We start from the raw sequence: 20,454 nt of genomic DNA, 5'->3' as shown, positions 1-20,454 counted from the left end.
GCACTGGCACAGACGCTCGTCAAGATGGACACCGGGCGTTTCCTCTGAGGGTTGCCGAGAGACGGATGATGGGCTAGGGACAGTGATGCTCAGCTGTACACTAGACTGTGAGATCTCCTCCGACTATAGGGAACTCGTAGAGAAAGTACCATCGGCTTTTTTTTTTTCTTTTTTTTTTTTGTGGCGTGCTAGATCCGAAATGGGAGATTTCTGGTGCTATTTGTTTAATATTTCAAACTCTTGAAAGCGCGATGAAGAGATCAGTGTGTTCCTTTACAGAAATGGCGTGACATTTGTGGGAAGTAAATTAGCCGGCAGAGAGGAGAGAGAGAGCGCACATGGGAGAGGGAGGAGAGAGAGACGGGGGGGGGGAGGGGGGAAGAAAAATGTAAATAACAAACACAAAGCCAGATCCCGGGAGAGAGACAGGACGCCTGGAGCATTTTCATAATGCGCTCGCTCACCCCTGCAAATCAGAAAACGTGAGCCTGACTTCACCTACCCTCGGCTTCTCTCTCCTGCCTCCGCCGTTCACCCGCTCGTCCGTGTCAGTCCTTGTAATTATTGTTTTGGGGACCCCCTGGCACCTCAGTATGAGATGGGGGTGGGAGGTGGGGTGGGGAGGGTGAAGTAAACTAGCGTCGGCAGAGAGAAAGGTTAAATAATGGAAAGTGGCTCGACTCGTGTTTGCGTTGGTGTAGCGTTCGTCGAGTTTGGGTCGGGAGAGACCCTCGTCATCTATGGCCCCAGTGCACTTCTCCAAAGATGCTTTGGGAGGCTTCACTTCAGGGGCCAGCATTGAACTGGAGGATATCCTGTTTCCCCTTGTTGCTTTATGCAGTCCTGTTTATCGAGTTTCTTCGCCCCACCGTGATCATGAATACAATGGATGCTTTGCACTACTGGGAGGGCTGGAGGGCTACAGGGCTTCAGAACAAAGACGACAGAGAAGACAATCTTTGAGGTGGTGCCACTGGAGCCTCACCCTTTCCCCCTTTCGTATGTTTGTTTTTTGAACTTCGGATCCAAAACAGACAAGACGAGCCCGTTGAATGAGCCGGAGTGCGCGTGAGAACATCCGACGCGTAGCCCGTCCCCTTCCCCGTGTCACGTACACGCCGTGCCGTGCCGTGTGTTCGAGTGAAAGTGTGAATGATGCAAACGTCTCGATTTGCCTGACCTCCTCAAACGCAGGCGATCAAACACCGCGCCGGGCAAACCGACGGCAGACACATCAGAGCCTGGTGTTTACACAGCATCCTGCTGTTCGCCGCTTTAAACATCGCTCCGAGCGAGCGGAGCCCAGACGTCTGCCTCTCGCCATACCGGCTTACCTCCTTGCAAATAAAACGGTGTGACACATTAAACATAGCCAGCCAAATGATTCACATTCAAATCTATCAATTAGGACTATAGCACCGAGTGGCTCTGCTAGTGGGGACCGTAAATGAACGACATAGTTCAGAAAATCATTATCTTTCATATCTAAAATGGAAAGGGCTAGTGTAATGGGCCTGTGGTGCTAGCATCTCATTCACTCTGTCTGGGAAGATTATCAAATGATTTCCTGCAAGACATGAAAGGCGAGCAAGCGCGTTGACATTCCCTCCGACGTGAAGCCAAAGCCAGACCTGGCATCAGGGAGGGATGCAGGGAGAGAAAAAATAAACTGCTTTCAAATCCTATTGACAGCGAGGGAGACATCACAAGACTGCAGCATCCCCCTTTGAATCTCAATCTGGGAATACAGCTGGTGTGTTCTCTCCGCGGAGCAGGCACAGGACTGGGAATAGGCGGAGGCTGGTGTGTGTGTGTGTGCGTGTGTGTGTGCGAGCTAGAAAAGCAATGCCCACGATAATGAAACACTGCATATATTGGCCGTCAGTCTTAATAAGCCTTCCCCATCCACAGATCCTCTGTCCCGAAGACAATCACTTCCCTACGTGCTTTCCCATACGAGTTGTGAATCTAGTCCGACTGTGGCTCTTAATGCCGATGCCATAGCAACCCCGCAGAGTGTGACTATCACACCAAAAAAAAAAGTGGGGGAGAGAGGGAGGGAGGGGGGAGGGATGGAGGGAGGGGGAAGGAGAGGAAAGAGTGTAGAGGAGGAAGACGGAAAGTCTTGGACAGCCACAGGCCTGGTCATTACAGAGCCTCGGGGTCTAGTCCCCACAGGCAGCGACCGTTGTTATTCCGTCTTTAAATAAATAACGCATGCACACACACACACACACACACACACACACACACACACACACACACACACACACACACACACACACACACACACACACACACACACACACACACACACACACACACACACACACACACACACACACACACACACACACACACACACACACACACACACACACACACACACACACACACACACACACACACACACACACACACACACACACACACACACACACACACACACACACACACACACACACACACACACATTAAACACATGACAGTGATGCTAAGTGAGTGACAGTTCTTTATTTATTTTCCTCTGCTTTTTCCAATTATGTCTTTTTTTCCCCCTAAGAGGACTCGGGGCCATTATTTCTATGCTAATGTTCCTAAACACTGAGAAACCGAGAAGGGGGAGAGAGACAGAACGTGAGTGTGTGTGTGTGTGTGTGGGGGGGGGGGGGTTAATGAAAAACAACAGATTGGAGCAGGAGGAGTGACTCACCGGCACACTTGGTTCTGGTGACGAGTGCCGGTCCCGGTCTCCCGGTGCCGCCCTCCCCGGGCCGGGTGAGCAGGACGCGGATCTCGTACTCGGTGTCCGGGTCCAGGTGCCAGAGCTTGTAGTTGGGCGAGTTGACGGCGTGGGTCTCCGTCCAGCTGCCGGACGTCATGCGGTACTCCACCTCTTTGAGGATGATGGGCCCGTCGCCGAAGATGGAGTTGGCGTTGAGCTGGATCAGGAGGTAGGTCGGCCCTACGCCCAGCAGCTGAGGTGGAGCAATGGGCCTAGGGGGCTCTGATGGAGAGACAAGAGAGAAAAGAGAGAAAGAGAGAGAAAGAGAGGAAAAAATTAAAGAAAGGATTATTACCAGGACTGAAATGTAAACAGAGACGACAGCCAAAAAACAAGTCAAATCCGCAGGTAGTCTCGAGCAAGTTGTGACAACTCACCCAAACAATTTAACGCACTGGGATTGAATCTCAAATCCCAATGCGTCCACATAACACAACAAAACAAACATTTTTCTGATTGATTTCATCTACTCATTATTGTGATGCTGAATTCTATAAAAAACACGAAAGCCTTGAGATTTAGTCTTTGTGTGATTATTCCAACTGGGACCGGCATTTATGCAAATGAATAATGAATGGAGCCAGATTTGTGTTTCTGTTGCACCCCAAGCAAACTCTTCAGCCTGTGCAACAAGTTACAGCGGAGAGACAACATTTAATTGGTCCCCAGCTATAGCTGGAGTGCCAAAGCACTACACTGTCTCAGTCAATCCAGATGGTTCCCGAGGCTGTCTGGAGGTGTTTGGACGATGCTGCAGTCACAGTCTTGGCAAGACAGACCACCGGCAACTCAAAAAAACGCACATTATACTTGGATATCACACTACCAGTGGCCAACCCAAATGAGAGGTCTTGGTACACATCCACTATGATGAGCAGACAATGGAAAGGGGTAATTTCTCTCGTCCTCCCTGTTGAACTGACCCCTCCCCCCCCCCCCATTTTTTACAGCTTATAGGATGCTTCCAATGCCTTTCCTTTTTTCATTTTTCAAAAGGGTTGCTGAACAAGCTCGAGCACAAGCCGGAGATGAAAACGCTCTGTCAACGCTCTGTAAACACAACTCCCCCACCTGCCCGTCCCGCAGGAGTCGCGACCGCCGCAGCCGCCTTTGAGCGCCTTAACGAGCACTGACGTCAGCAGTCGAACAGGCTGAATGGGACGGGTGTGTTTGAGCTGGTGCTCAGATCAGACAAAGGCCTCGGCGCGGTGTGGTGCAGCGCGGCAGACAGGCACGGTGGGCAGGCGCATCCTTCCCACCCCAGATGGCTGAAGGCCGTTCCCCATTTGTCGCAGCTAATTAAACAGGGAAGACTGGCGAGCTCACACGCCGTCAGCATGGGGGTGGGGTGGGGGTGTCTGAGTTTAGACTTTATATGTTGTGTTGAATTCTGTGACCTCGACGAGCCAAGGTTTAGCTCTCGCAAAACACGTTAGTCTGGGGTGCACCGCCAAACTGCTACAATCGTTAGACTTTAGGGAGACTACTCTGCTCGTTACCATAGTGGTTGATCATCTATGTCTTTGGGAAATGTAGTCTTTCTGTTGGGTAAGATGAGTCCACTGTGATCAATAAGTTTGTTCGACTTCATGCAGTGCTGCACAGATCTGTCTGACCATGATGCCTACTGGAGATCTGTGTGATGCAGACACGCGTTGTGTTCAGTTGTCCAGAATGCCTCACGTTCAGCCAGATCTGCGCAGCGCTGCGTGAAGTCGAACGAGCCCAAAGTCTTACCTGCCACTGCTACATGCTGACGCAGAAATGAGACGTTACGCACACAAGCTCCATAAGTGGTGATTCAAAATGACATAACTCATCTAACGCCGAGATCAAACACTGCTGTGGAACCGTGGTTGGCACGGCAGCGTTTATTAATGCGATCTACTCCTTTTTATCTCCAACAAGAGCGATTGCATGCAAACAAAAGAGCTATGCCGACATGGGGGACCGGTTAATTTGGCAAAAGCGATTACTGTTATCTTGCGTGATGGGTGATGCATCGGGATTCGAATTAGAGCAAATTAGTTTAAAATCAGTTGTTGTGCTTGCTTGCGTAACACATTCCCAAGGGGGAATGCATCACAGCAGCAACCTGGTGACGAGCCTTAGAACTCGGCCTGCAGGCCATTAGAAGAGCAGTGCATTCTGGGGTGGGGGGTGGGGTGGGGGGGAACGCCGATGAGGAGAGAAATGGTACCTTCCCATGTGGCTGGGATGTAAGCCTGCTGGGTGTAGCCATTACTTTTCAATTAGGGTCCCTTTTCTTAATTTCTGGAATCGAATTTCTGCCATTACTCTTATCAGTGTTTCATGAGATGCATGGCGCTGAGCTGCTCCCCAAATTATACTCGAAAATGTGATTTCCTTCCCACTCTAATTTAATAATGCTGCTTACAAATTAACAAACGCACTGCATTGCTCCGATATTACAGCGTAAATCCAGACACAAATGTTATCCGTGCGAGAGTTGAGTGTGGAGCAGGGTGTTTTTTTGTACCCTCAGCTGGTGCAAATTCACACACTAAATGGGTTATCTTATCCAAACTTGATTTTAATTTGTTCAAAGAGAGGAGGAAAATAATGACATTCTCCAAATAGTCATTTATATTGAATCATTGAAAGAAAAATATATATCAAACTAAACTCAAACCAATATCAGCAGCAAAATATCGTTGTGAAATGTTCTGCTGTGAGATGCCTATAGTCACACTACAACTTAACATCCATATAGAAATGGCACTCTTCAGTCAATTTGTTTTAATAGGAATGAGCACAAGCCTACCAAAAGTCCACTAGGCTATAACATACCACCAAAGAGCATTTGCTTTTCTCTGCTAATAGGAACACCTACTGAATGAGAGGAGAGAGTGTAATAGGTAAAAGCAAATGTGAAATGGAGGTTCACCAACATTCCCCCAGGGAATGCGTTCAATATCCATGCATATTTAAATCCACCGTGTCTTACAATAATGTGTGGGGGCCTTGTTATTTTCCCCTCCTTGTTTTTGAGTTCTCCCTACCCTGCTGCCACCACACACACACAGACACACACACACACAACCACACACACACACAAACACACACACACACACAATGGAAAAGGCATTATGAAGGAAGATGATTGGTGTGCGGGGATGAAATAGGCTGTTTAATTTGCGCCTGTACCTGTAGGCGAGGCTCGTTCATCACCTTTCATTAGGCCAGGTGGCGACACAAACAGGAGAGGAGAGGAGAGGAGAGGAGAGGAGAGGAGAGAGAGTGCACGCACAGCGCACGCCAGCCGCAGATGAGGTGAGGAAGGACCAGCCACTGCCAGCCTTAAATTGCTTCCTCTCCGGCACCCGGAGAAATTTGCGTAGCGATTAAAAAAGAAAAAAAAAAGAAAGAAACTGCCGGCAGACAGCATAGTGGAAAGAAAAGGAGGTAGAGGAGAGAGGAGGAGAAAGAGAAGGAGGGGAGGAGGAGGAAGAGGAGAGGAGAGGAGGAGGAAAGGGAAAGACAAGAAAGCACAACAGACGACAGCAGTGGTGGAGGAGAAGACAGGAACAGGGGTAGTGGGCAGATGTGTGCGTTTAGCACTTAATAACAGAGCTGGGGGGAGGGGGGGGTGGGGCTATGAGGTGGAGGGGTCTGCTCTTGGTGGTGAATGAGAAGATGGCAGTAAGAGACTCGACTCTAAACATGTAGAGAGAGAGTGAGTGTGCAGGAGAGAGAAAGAGAGAGAGGAGAGAGGGAGGGCTAGAGGGAGAGAGGGACAGGAAGCGAGAGAGGAGAGAGAGAGAGAGAGAGAGAGAGTGGCCGTTGAATGAATCTTTCATCATCTGGTATTATTGCTTCTTCCAGGCAGCCCATCCATCATGGCCGGGCTGACAGGCAGGGATGATGGTGCCGAGGCCCCCGCATTACTGCTCCTTGAACCTTGTCTCATCCATCTCGTGCATCCTTCACCGGGCAGCCACGCTAAACTTCCGGCGTGCCGACGCACAACTTACCACCCCCAGCCTCGCCCCCACTGCAGGCACAGCCACACATGCCACCCCCCACACACACACACACTCTCCCACAACACACACACACACAGCAACTAACATCCCACCACCTCCAGCCATGGTAGTAATTGATTTTCGTTTATTGCCAATGCAGTGGCCAGGTTTTCCTGCAGCAGCAGCAGCAGCAGCCAGCACTTGAGTGAGAAAAGCAGGGGCTTTGAGCAGGGTGGTGTGTGTGTGTGGGGGGGGGGGGGGTCTTAGGGATGTAGGGAGAACAGGAGGGGTGGAGAGAATGAGAGAAGAGAGAGAGAATAAAAAAGAAGAAAGAAACATGAGAGAATAGGGAATAACTGAGGGATGACAGAGAAGGGGGGGGAGATGGATCAGCTGGGGGAGGGAATCCTTGACACAGTAGCATCTCCATTTTAGTCATATATTTTTTTTGTTTTCAAAAAATAAAATAAATAAAAACTTTATCCCCCCCAAACTTAATGACGAGGCCCTTGAGGCTGGGCGATGTCCAGTCAGAGAGGCTGGCCTTGCCGTGCCAGTGAGCGAACGAGCGAGCTAGCGAGCGCAGCGCAGCATTTTTCCAGCTGACTGATGATGCCAGAGGCCACCGAGGGCCCATCACTTCCTCTGCCACTGTCCACCTCAGTCCACATCCAGAGCAGCACACTCCACAGCCAGCCACTGGAACTACGGGACTAGCAAGGTGACCCAATCAGTCCACCATTATTGCACTGACCACACAGACACACATAATGAAGCACACACACACACACACACATACACGCACAAATATGTACGCTTCATAAAAACATACGGAAAGGTGTGTAATAAGAGTGCTTTCCGTTGCTGTGACAGATTTGGGTCTTTCAAGAGAGGCCTAAAGGCATATCTGTTCAACAAGCACTTAGTTTACTAAGTGTTTCTGATGCCTTATGGTTTGTATATTATAGTATTTAGTCATTCACATTATGCTATCGACTGAATCGACAATGATGTTTATTATTTCTTTTCTCCTTAATGTAGAATTGCCAACTTTTAAATTGTTTACTGTTAAGTGTAACTATTGTATTGATGCTATTTGTATGGCACTTTGGACAAAAGTCTCTGCTAAATACCATAACCATTACCATAATAAACTATAGATAATATGCAATGTAAACACATGTGAAAACGTCATGTGGGCCATGGAACTGATTAGTGGATTCAAAGGCTCAACAGCCCTGAGACTGTAGGAGACACAGCCTCCAAAAAGACTCTCTGAACCTTCTTCAAAGTTTCCACTGCTGTGAGGCAATGCACTTGAAAGTTGACACAACCATTCCACTGCTATCAAACGCACGCAGTGTTTTAGTGTTGTATGTTAACAGCCAAACATTAGCCCAAAGCCAGTTCAAAAGCCATTTGGGGTTCAATCCAGGTAAAAATTACACAGTGGAACAGAGAAAATAAGCCTCATGAAGACGATATAAAGGAGAGGGGGGCTATAAAAAAAACCTTCGAGAGGCATGACAGCAACCTACTTTCCAATTCCTATGATTTCAGATGAACGGGGGAAAAAACATCTGTGTTGACATTTCTCTTCTTTTTTCATTCTCTTCCTTTCTTTCTTGTCACTATCCCCCCCCCCTCCCTTTCCCCTTGCAACACGCACACATTCTAGAATTCTTCTCCTTCCACATCATTACCAGGCAACGTCAGCCATTTGGGCTTCATCGGAGTTTAACAATCCCTCTTTGAGCTCCAGGTTGTCAAGCGGCGGGCTTTCGTCAGCCCGGGAAGAGCTGGCAGCCCAGGCATTTCTAATCTACTTTTAAGCAAATATTTCCCCAGTCTGCTCTGCAGTGGCTGACAGGCGTCTGGGCGACCAATCAGGCGGCTTGTTTGTGGCAGAGTGGCACGGTAGCCCCGGTGCTCCAGGGGGCTCACCGGGAGAGATGACAGGCATGCGATCGGCAGTCATTAGTGCACAGAGACGCTGGGGATGTGGGCGCATGTGCACACACACACACACACACACACACACACACACAACTACACACAAATATGAGTAGGACACATAGTGACAGTACACATCAGCATACTCCACATATGTGAACATACACACAGAATATAACTTCTACATACATACAAATCCCACAATTCTTACAACCTACGTACACCAAAATATCTCTTTTTGCAGCCCATACACAATGTAGCCTATATTTCTAAAACTCATTCTACAGCAATACATCCACAAGCATAAGGGAAACCAACCAAGAACAATCCGTTATGTACACAAACACACACTGAATACACAGACAGTCACACACACACACACACACACACACACACACACACAGGTGCGCACATGCGCACACACACACACACACACTAGACAAGCATTAGATGAGTATGGGATCTGACTTTTCATAACTCTACATCAAAAACTGTAATCATGGTCACAGCTTCCGAATTTGATGAAAGTCGGCCATAGCCGCTATGGCAGCTCTGCTTCTGGGACTGCGTGATGAAAATGGCAGCTGACGTGATACTCCGACTGCTTATTGACAAGTTTTGGACATTGTGAAATATGAAATGATGTCTCGGAAATACCCAGAGCAATATACTGAGCCGTAGGGTTCTACAATAACTGGAGAGGTATCTGGCAGCCACTCCCCTGGACTGCGGTTGTAAAGTTCGACTCTGAAACAATTCTGACTCGAATACAAAGCTTTTCATCTTCAGAACTCGACGCGTGTAACTGTTGAAGGATGACGAGAACCGAGATTTTGAATTAAAACGAAGGCCGAAAACAAACAGTGCGACACAGAGGCTTGTTTTCCTCTGAGCGTCACGTCAATAAAGATCTGTTTGAATGGCAGACATCATTTCTCATCAAGACGCTGGGAGAGCTCGACGTCGAAAAAAAACGCATGACAAACTCGGCTCCGTACGGCGCGCTGCGGCCTTGGCCTCGGCCGCAGGACACGTAGATCAATACTCCTTCACCGAAACGGATTTGCAACTGGAATTTCCATTTGTTACAAAGAGGACCAAAATAGCCAGGAGCGAGCCACTGTCACCTCCTGTTTGCGAGAGCGGCCGCTAATAAACTGCTAGCCCTGGGTCATAAGCGACAACGGGCAACTCCATGCCAGCTCTCATTAACGGCTACCCGTATCAATGGCCCAAAAATTTCCTTTAAAATTACTGTCTTTTGTATCCTTGTAGCGGGATGTCAGCTTTCAAGCGGCAGTGAGATATCGGACCTGTCAGTGCAGTTAATATTCAACTTACTTCTAACACCAGGGTTCTCCGCCCTCTAGCCTGTGCTAACAATAAGATTTGTTTTACAGTCATTCAGATAAACAAGAAACTGCCGAGGCCCTCCACTCCACTCCCCTCCCCTTCCCCCATCCCCCTCTCCTCTGAAGAAGAAAGGGAGGGAGAGAGAGAGCGGGAGAGACAGCAAAATGGGGAGGAGAGAAAGAGAGAGCGCCGCGACTGCCTGCATTAATTCAGTAGCTGGCAAGGGATATGTAAAGCTATTCAGTGAAGACCCCTCTATGCGGAGGTATCTGTTAGCGCTGGGCTGGGTGGCACCGAGCCGCCCTCTCTCCTGTGACCCCATTTGAGAGGAATTTACACAAACAGATTTCACGTATCACAACATGAAGCGCCTCTGTCCCCATGTCCCTTTGGCAAAGCTGATTTAAATTCAATTTGTGCAATGTCACAGAATTTGAATAAACAGATGCTGGCTTTAGCTGCTATTGTTAAAACAGGGGCTCATAACCTCAGCTAATGAATGGGAATATATAATGGCAAGTATTACAGACCTGAAATACGCCAAACTAACAAGGCATTCGATTTCTCTTTTATTTTCACAGAAGATGTTCACCTCACAAAAACCAGTAATCACAGCATATTGTAAGAGTTGCGTTGTGACCGTAATAGGAGTGGACATAGGCCTACCTCTGACGATGAGTCCGGCAAAGTTGGACACTCCAGAACCTCTCTCCGACTGGGTCACACAGCGATAGAGATCCTGATCGTGATTGGTCACCTCCTTCAGCCTGAAGGACGCCGCGAACCTGCGATTGCTGATGGTCTTCGTCTCTGCGACGGGGATGTCATCACCATTCCTTTTCTGTAGGAAAAAAAAAATAATATTACAACATTTTATTTGATCTTTTATTCATCTACTCTGTCATTTCTTCAGGCTTTCATTTCACTCCTTTACCATGAAAAAAAACATCTCCATGACATTGATTCAGAAAGTTAATTTATAGCCCAGAATGAGCTGCCATCCACCCAAACCCACTGCTGTCATTGCTAATTAGCGTCACTGTGGTGCGTTCCGATGTGTAAACACACTTTCTTGCAGCAGTCAATTCATTACCCATTTAGCCATGTCACTTCCCCTTAGAGTTCAGCACAGTCAACACCACCAGACAAGCTCTGGACAGACTGTAGTGTCTTTTACATCTTCACCTACTCATCTGTCTCTACAGGAAAGGTCACGTCGCCTGTCTAGTGTTGCGTTGTACCCATGCATGACAGAAGCTCTCACTGTCTCCCTTGCACTCACTTGCACAGTCTTCCTCTCTCTCTCTCTCTTTCTCTCTCTCTTTATCTCTATCTTTCTCTATCTCTCTCTCTCTCTCTCTATCACTCTCTCCCGTAAACCTGTCTGATCCGAGAAATCTGAACATGAAAGGGCACACTAATTTCTGCTCACACACACAGACAGACACACACACACACATACACACATACATATGTGCGCCCACGTATATACACACACACACACACACACACACACATATATCATTAGGAAGATAAATGGAAGGGGATGTTCACAGTCTCCCCTTAATGAGCAGGGCTACACGACTGAGGAACATGGAGGAAGGAGCGAGAGGAGAAAATGAGCGTGGACATGATGTGCTGTCTGCCTCCGCTGAGATGCCCCCGTGCCCCCGTGCCCCCGTGCCCCTGGACCTGGTGCTCTGCCCACCCACCTGCAGCCACAGCTTGTTCTTCACATCTCGGACGGTGGCGATGCACTGGAACGTGGCGTTCTGGCCGGCGTTGACCTCCACGTCGCCCAAACGCAGGAAGTGAGGCGATCGGTCTGCAGGGATAGGAGGATGGATACGTTAGACATGTACATCTATAAATTTGACATTACAGTTTCATCATCAGTATAGCCCCAAGTACTGTGATTCTTTCCACTCCACATTCTTAATCTCAAAGAAACAATTTCAACCAAACTGGAGCAGCTTGTAACAGGATAATGTGAGTTTCATCATTACCCATCCACACAACTTGCCTGAGGTGTGGAGCCGAAGGGGCAGGAGGAATCGATGGAAAAGCACTTCTCAGTACACCCACATGCAGTGTAAATGGCCCACAGTTTGTATTAAGCTATCCCTCATTCATCTAAACATTGAGCCACGAGCGATTACCAAAAAAAAAAATGGACTCCCAGACACTACCTCGGTGCTGATGTTGTCCATTTAAATAATTCAAAGGTGTTTACATGGTTGAATTACAAGTTGTTAAACATTCTGCTCCGACACGAAAAACAAGCTGTCTGCAGCTTTCAAACCAACATTCTTGAGGGGCTTTCACTGTAGTAGACCCAGATTCAGGCCAGTGGGAATAGGGAGATCTTTGAAAAACTGAGTCGAAATGACAAAAAAAAAAAAAAAATGCCCACAAGTTAGAGTTGAGGATATTTAACAGGCAGTTCTGGACTGCTAAATTATTCATGGTGATTTGGCTGGAACACCATATCCAGATGCCCTGTTGTATTCTGGACACTGGCCAGGAGTAATTGAGCTCCAATTACTCGCCGAAAGAGTCCCTAAAAAAAGAACACACACACAAAAAAAAATGCCCTAAACTTTCTCTGAACTGTGCTGGACCCACTGACTGTCTGTGGTGAGCCAGATCAAAGCTGATTGCTTGCTTTGCGGTCTGGAAGAAACGCCCAGCAAAAATTCCCCCTCATTATATTTATTTCATGGCCTCCGCGAACCAAATAAGGACACCGTCCCCGAGTCCGATACGAAGACGGTTGCACCGCGGCTCTTGATTTGTGACTCCACCACCAGTTTATAAATATGTGGCCTGCGAGTAGGTTTGTTGACGAACGTCTTCCCATTAGACATTCATTATCCAAATGAGTTTGACTTTGAGGAAAATTCTGCCTGTAGATGTTTTTATTTAATTAGTGTACGGCATTATTTTGAATGCCTGTTTAATTGTTTCCTTTTAACCCCTGACGCAGTTTGAAATGACTGCCCTCGGGGTAATCCCGCAAATGAGCGTATATATACACGCTGGCAGAAAATCAGATTGCTGATATTTATATTTCCGACACACACAAAACACAGGCGCTGGGGATTCGCCATGACGGTCTCGTATACGACGCGCCAGATCAAAGAACGTTCAGAGAACGCAGGGAAGACTAAGACTTTGTTTGAAAAAAAGTGCAAAATGATCCTGCAGGCTCCCCGTGTCTACAGTAAAATACAGAAAGACATATCCGCTCTGGAGAATTAAAGCTGCGAGGCCGCTGCTTAGATGTAGTGGGTGGTGTTGGGGTGGGGGGACTCACATAGAGAGAAAGAGAGAAAGAGAGAGAGGGACCGAGAGAGAGAGAGAGAGAGAGAGAGAGAGAGACAAAGAGAGGCAGGCAGACAGAGAGGTAAGTGTTGTTGAGTTCATTATCACAAGAGGAATGGGCGGACTGGGAGGCGTTTCGCTGGGAAGCTCAAAGCTCTGTCTCCCCATGTCTCTTTCTCTCCCATCCCCACCTCCTCCTCTTCCTCTTTGTTTCCATCACCCTCTTCCTCTCCCTCCCTTCCTCCCTCCCTCCCTCTCTGTCTCTCTTTACCTCTCCTCTGCTTGGCTTCATAAAGACAACCGCAGAAGCCTCTCAGAGTCTCTCAGGGAAAATGATAACTCAGGGCCCGCTGGAAAAAGCCCGCTGCGTTGCCGCAGTTTAAATCAACAAGCATGATCATTTGGACCTTGAGAAGAGACAGGGCCAAAATGATGTCCCTGACTGCCCACCTACCCCGCCATCCCCCCTGGGAAAATAGATCACCACCACAGACCACACAGCCAGTTCAGTGCCCGTCACTTTTTGTTTCTGGTGAGGTGGGAGCGTGGGGACCTTGGGACAGTACCATCCCTCGAAACTGTGGACGCTTTCCCATCTGCTGCTTAGGGATGGGCTCTTATTCAACCCAGGGTAACGAGGAGACGGTCCTTGTGCTTAACTTTATTTCTGAGGGGGACTGAATCAATGTGTATAGGCGGAGAAACATGCAGCATGCAACCTTATCTTAGTTCTGCCAGGCTACAGTATATGTGCCGCAAACAGTGTATTAGCCGCATTGTATATAAGCAACAGGACAGTGTTCAATGCAAGTTAAAAGAAAGAAAACCATATTGAAAAACATATTAATAACATATTGACTGCCCCCATGTATTAACCTCATAGCTGAAGAAATTTAGCAAAATCAATGTATAAGGCGCAGCTAAAAGTTGAGAAATGACAGTAAATAAATAGATGTTGTGGTGCAGACCGTGTGGAGAAGGAGAAGATGGGGAGGAGAGAGAGCTCGTCAGTCGTCACCAGTTGCTAAAGCACACAAGGTCCCTTAACCATTGATTTTATCCTCCCTTACAATTGAGTGTCTCAACTCATCACCGCGAGCGTGACTCTAAAGGTTTATTGCATTGTTCGGAGGGATTACAGTCACGGTTAAGATCCGTCTTGGAGACGAAGAAGCGAAGCCTCTCCCTTCCCTCTTCCCCTCCCCGCTGGGGGCTGCAGCCATTAATTGGGACACCTTTCCATTATTTCCTGTAATCCCTTTAGCCTTTACAGCTCTCGCAGGAGCCCTCCACCAAGAGCCCATGTTGAGGCAAGACCCTCGACAGCCAAAGCCTCCTTCTGTGGTTTTGTCAAACACCGCATCCCCCCCACCCCTACCGCCACCGCCTCCACCACCCATCTCTAAGGAGACACCTGTTGCTAAGCTATGATGATCTGCGTTGATAGATCGTTTGTGAAGGGCCCACTTGGGCGCACCCTCAGACTAGAGGATAACGGGCTGTTATGCCACGTGTCGGGGGTGGGACAACGTTTTCCGTCTGATTAAAGACCTCCATCCTCCAGATTCAAGATGGCACAGCGCAACACATGGGGACCGACTTCCAAACATTGCTCCTGTGAAATTCTACAGGCCACAGGCATCATTGGTTTCTCTCAGAGAATCCAGACAGTGTCATTGGTCAGCTCTGGCGGCAGGCGACAGCGCCAAAGTTGACACGAGCCATTCATTGTTCGCGATTTGATAACCGCAAAGGGAAGTCACTCCAGCCCCCCACTCTTTAAACTCTGCACTTCCTTTAAGTGACTCACTTTATCTCGCTATTTGTTTACACACTTAGCGCTCTACAGTGCAGCGGGCAGCTCTCCCGACACCGTCACCAACCCACAACCGCCCGTTTCTGTTTACCCACACCTTCCCTCTCCACTTAGACCCCCACCACCCACCCACCCGTACAGCCCTTCTCGTCTTCCCCCCCCCCCCCCCCCCCCAACAAAGGCCGGTGTCACCTTCCGACTTATCTTCATTTGCACAGCGCTGAGCAAATCATCAGCGGTGATGCAGGCGCGCCGGGTAATTACTGCCGTTGTAATTACTTACCACATGGATAGCTCAGAACCTGGATGTCATCAATCGCAATGAAGCCCGTCTTGCCATCCGAGACCTCCGCCTCAAATACGACCTGAAAAACAGGGTGAGAAAGAGAGAGACAGAGAGGGAAATGAGTGAGAAACTGCCATGCAACTGTGTGAGTGTGTGTGTGTGTGTGTGAGAGAGAGAGAGTTTGCGGGAGACACAGTCAAGGGAGTTGGTGTGGTGTTTACTCCTGTGCAGTCCCAAGCCTCCCAAATTGACTTGTGCCAGTGCCACCGTGGTCACACAACAGCACACTCCTCTCCTGGTTCCCCTTGCAGGTTTAAAAACAGTCATTACGCCTGTTTCTCCTCAGCCAGGGCTTCCTCCTCTCTCCAGAGGTGACAGCAACTGTTTGTGCTAAATCATATTCAAAATTCAGAAATCTCTGAAGGTCTGTTTTCTTAAATGAATACATGACACGTAAAAAGAAAAAAATGATTTCGCTGAGGAGACAGTGTTGATTCGAGAATACGGTTATAACCAAAAGTACTCTGGAGACATGAAAGCAGTGGCACAAATTCCAGAAAGAAAAAGCAATTTCATATTTTTTTTAATCTCTCGCCCCCCAAACACCTTTTATTTCTCTTTTACAATCCCCCTACTCATTTTCCAAAAGGGCCTTTACAAACGGAAAAAAAAACAGTCACATTTTGTATGAAACACAATCAAAAACCCACAAGAGGCAGCCATATTGAATGGTGGTGAACATTTCAATACAAAGCCACTTCCCCCGCAAGGTCTTCCCCTTCTCTACCATGGTGGGACGGAGGGAGCAAAATGAATAGAGGGCGTCCATTTCTTCATCAGCCCTGTCCACACCATGTCCAACATCAAGGTCTGATCACTGAATACTGATGGACAACACGGTGAGGGCGCATTCACGGCGAGGCACGCAATGTCAACCCACACCCATTCAGCCAGAGGTGAAGGGCACGACATGGGTCTTTGTGCTGCTGGAAGCAGTGATGTCCTTTTTACAATCATCTTTTTTCCGTCTCTTTTTTTTCCATTTCAAGTATTGCTTGATTTAATCTCCTCTTGGTGGGGTACCGACGTAGAATTCAGCTCTCGCAGTGACAAATGGGCAGGATAAATTCTCAAAATGAAATCCAAGAGGGACAAGGACTGATGGAATCACCGATGTCAACAGCTACTGAGGTTTCTTTCTTTTTTTTTTTTAAAGGAAATAAATTATATATAAGCCGCAAAGACGACAAAGAAAATTACAATGCAGGGCCACATCTTCAACCCCAAGCTGACCTGATATTAAATATCTCCTTGACTGCGAGTCCTTGTCCAATGAAAGGGAACTTGACATAAACAACTTACTTCATTCTTTTTTTCAAGGGTATTAAACTTCGCCATTTACTTTGTAACTCCGGATCAACCGGATCAAAAACATAGCAGCTACTCTGATCTTGCGACAGTGGCATTTCACTGACTGTTCTCCCCACTTGCTATTTCAAGAGCAAGGGTATGGCGTGAGAGGGGGGGAAAGAAAGAGAAGAGAGAGAGAACTCTGAAGCCATTTCAATTACGGACAGAGCCATTATCCTTGAGAGGATATTGTTTTTTTCTTTATTATTATTATTTTTTTTTTTTTACTTTTACCCGAGATTCATAACCTTTCAAAATGATCTCCCCCTAAATGTGTTTGACATTTATAAAACGAATCTTAAGCCAGCACTTGGCCAATAATTCCGATGAGCCGATTACGATGTAAATCTTCAGAAGAGCTTGGTCGGCGGGCTGACACAGGGAGCCCCCCCTCCACCACCACCACAGTTCCACTTCATCCCTCTCACTCTTGTCCTCTCCATCCCCTTAACTCTATCCCTCACCCGCTTCTTTGGCCTCCCTTTCTGATCCTCACTTTCCTCTCTGGTTAACTCCAACAATAACAAGAAAAATATATATATAAAAACACCTTTTCAATCTACTCCTTCTTAATATATATATATACACTATTTTTAAGATCTGACTGTGACGGACTGCATCCACTAATACAAAATGCTGGCTGAAGCCGAGTGCTGTGAAAGGTGATTAGATGACCAGTCCAGCGCTGGTCCCACTCAAGCTTTAAAAGGGAAAATATCAATAGTGGCCTCAGGAGAGCGTGAGTGAGTGGTCATCTTCAGAGAAGCAATAACTCTTCTGTAGAAGGAGGTCTGACAATAAGGAAACACAAAGTCTACCTCTCCTTCTTTCTTTTTCTCTCGCACACACACACACACACACACACACACACACACACACACACACACACACACACACACACACACACACACACACACACACACACACACAGAGAGATCGAGAGAGACCATTTTCTCTGTCTTGTCTGACAACTGGGACTCTGGCAATTATCTGCGTGGCTCTGTGGTTGACAGGTGGGCCTTCAGTCGCTCCTCTCCTCCTCCTCTCCTCTCCTCTGGCAGGTAAACCAAACCAAGCAGCACCCACCCTCTGACAGCTTTTTAAACCTGCATCAAAACAAACCTCTCTCTCTCTTTGAGTTTGAAATAGAGAAAGAAAGAGAGAAGCTAGCACGACGCATGATCTCAGCTCGACAAATAACAAAACAGTCTTATATGCAAATTCCCCATTATTTTGTTTGATCTCATTTCTTCTCTTATACCTTCTTTCATCACTCATTGGGCTCTGCATTCATCTAATCAACACCCCCCCCCCATCTCTAGCTGCAATACCAGCAGAGAGAAGCACCCCCCCCCCCCCCCACACACACACACACACACACACACACAGCATTAAAGAAGCCTGCTACGTTTTCCATTTTGAAATTGGACTTCAGAGCTCAGAAGGGCTCTCTCCGCGTGCACACAGGCCTGAGTGAGGAGAGCCGTTTGAGTGGTCCGTGCCTCCACGGTGCCGTGCCCGAGCCACGCTCCGCTATGGGGCCACTCTGAGCTCGTCTAGCGCGGCGCGGTGAAAGAGGAGAGGGCTGTAATTCTACACGCGCCCTTCAGACCGGAGAGAAAGGGGAAAGGGAAGGTGGAATGGCAACGCCGCCTCTGCCTGAATGCAACATTAACCGAGTGGGTCTGTGACCGTTAAGGGTGTTTATGTAGGTGTGTGTGTGTGTGTGTGTGTGTGTGTGTGTGTGTGTGTGTGTGTGTGTATGGGATGTCTGGACGATGAGGCCTTGGGGCCCTGTCATCTCAGAGTTGACAGATGGGCCTTGGAGAGGGACCCGTAGGTTCCTAGTCTGCCGGAGTAACACATGGTGTCAGTGGTGGGGGAACCGCAGCTGCGTGCTCGGGTGTGTGTGTGTGTGTGTATGCGCGTGAGTGTGTGTGTGTGTGTGTGTGTGTGTGTTTGTGTGTGTGCTTGTATGTCTTCATATTGATTTCATATTCTCAGACAGTATATGAATATATTTATGTGTGTGTAACAGTAGAATGAAGACACTAATATTGTGGCTAAGGGTGCCGGTGTGCATGAGAGTGTGTGTGTGTATGTGTGTAGGCGCACGCAAAATCGCCTGTGCTCAGTCGGCATCCAGTGCCCTATTAGTCATATTTACATCAAACAATTAGACCGATTCTAAACCGTCTCCCTACTCGAGCATTACATGATGAGACATTGATTACAGCCAGGGCCCTACATGTCATCGGATCAATATCACTTTAGAGGCGAGCCCCCACTCTGATATCTCTGCGCTTTCTGAAGGCTGCGAGTGCATGTGGGACCTTGGCCACTGGCTGGAGATCACTTGAAAGGAAGGAGAGAGTGTGAGTCAACATGATACTAGTTTTTTTCCCCCTTTTTTTTTTTTTTTCTGCCCTCTCTCCTCCGAATATTCCTCCAGGAGAACAAGACTCAAATGCTAGCTGACATGCAGACAAAACCTATGAGGATGAAAACCTCCATGCTCGAGGTTTGGCACGCAGTATTTTTCTTCTGTCTGTGTGTGGCTGGGGTGTGTGTGTATGTGTGTGTGTGTGTGTATGTATATATATATATATATATATATATATATATATATATATATATATATATATATATAAATATATATAGATATATATATGTGTGTGTGTGTGTGTGTGTGTGTGTGTGTATACATCTGCGAGTCTCTGCACAACACACTGCAGAGCAGAGACAGACATACCGTCTATACCCTCCCTGTCATTCTCTACCACAAGGTCCTGACCACAAGAGTTTCACTCCTATTACCACTCCTATCAACTCCTTCAGAAAGCCCGTCCTCCTGATCTATGTAGCAGCAACACCGTAGGCTCACATAGCGACTTGACCTCCCATCTGCCTTCTAGTGTGCTTAAAACCCACTGTTAAAAGATCCCTGTTTCAGCATGAACAGAACTCACTGCCATATTCCTCTCAGACATATAGTTCAAGCACAGGCATAAAGTGCACACACACCCCCATGTATTCTCTCCCTCTCCACACGCGTCCCCCGCCCTGTCATTTTCTTTCTCCAGTGAACTGAACACAACTGTTCAAGTCTTGCCAAATCACAGAAGCTCTCGCTCCCCCCCCCCCCCCGCCCCCCCGTTTCGCTCAGCCTACACCCCAGAGGTTCACCTGTCATCTGTCAGGGGACTCGGAAGGCACACAGGTGAAGGTGCACCCACTCACCCACACCCACATCACCCCCATCGCCCCACCCAGCAGCACCACCACCTCTCCCTCTCTCCTCTATCGGCATCTCCTGGGCTGCTCATTACAATGGCACTCCCTAGGTAAACACTGTCAGAAGAAAGCCCACAATTGATACAAATATGACGAGGAAGCCCGCTCTTATTTCCCAGCGAGCAGGCAGGAGATGTCATTCATCATCTCAGGCTGAGATAGAGAGAGAGGGGGGGTGCTGCCCGTCTCATCTCCTCCCCTACCTCCTCTCTCTCTATCTCTGTCCGTCTATCTATCTCTTTAAAGA

At 47.9% G+C, this 20,454-nt stretch overlaps 1 protein-coding gene across 4 annotated transcripts in view; it reads right to left on the bottom strand.

Annotated features, from left to right (window-relative positions):
• The window catches only part of ptprk (protein tyrosine phosphatase receptor type K), a 131,920-nt gene that overhangs the window by 62,385 nt on the left and 49,081 nt on the right, over window positions 1–20,454 (bottom strand). For all 4 annotated transcript variants that reach the window (XM_062550102.1, XM_062550103.1, XM_062550104.1 and 1 more), the window contains exons 4-7: window positions 15,501–15,582; window positions 11,790–11,902; window positions 10,744–10,918; window positions 2,714–3,007 (exon numbers count right to left, since the gene is read on the bottom strand). In XM_062550102.1, the coding sequence (XP_062406086.1) occupies window positions 2,714–3,007; window positions 10,744–10,918; window positions 11,790–11,902; window positions 15,501–15,582 (664 nt within the window). The remainder of the gene's footprint in view (window positions 1–2,713; window positions 3,008–10,743; window positions 10,919–11,789; window positions 11,903–15,500; window positions 15,583–20,454) is intronic.

The sequence above is a fragment of the Sardina pilchardus genome, chromosome 12 (assembly GCF_963854185.1).
Source record: "Sardina pilchardus chromosome 12, fSarPil1.1, whole genome shotgun sequence".
Classification (NCBI taxonomy): Eukaryota; Metazoa; Chordata; class Actinopteri; order Clupeiformes; family Clupeidae; genus Sardina; species Sardina pilchardus.
Note: the sequence above shows the minus strand (reverse complement) of the source record. Positions and strands in the feature narration are given on the sequence as shown.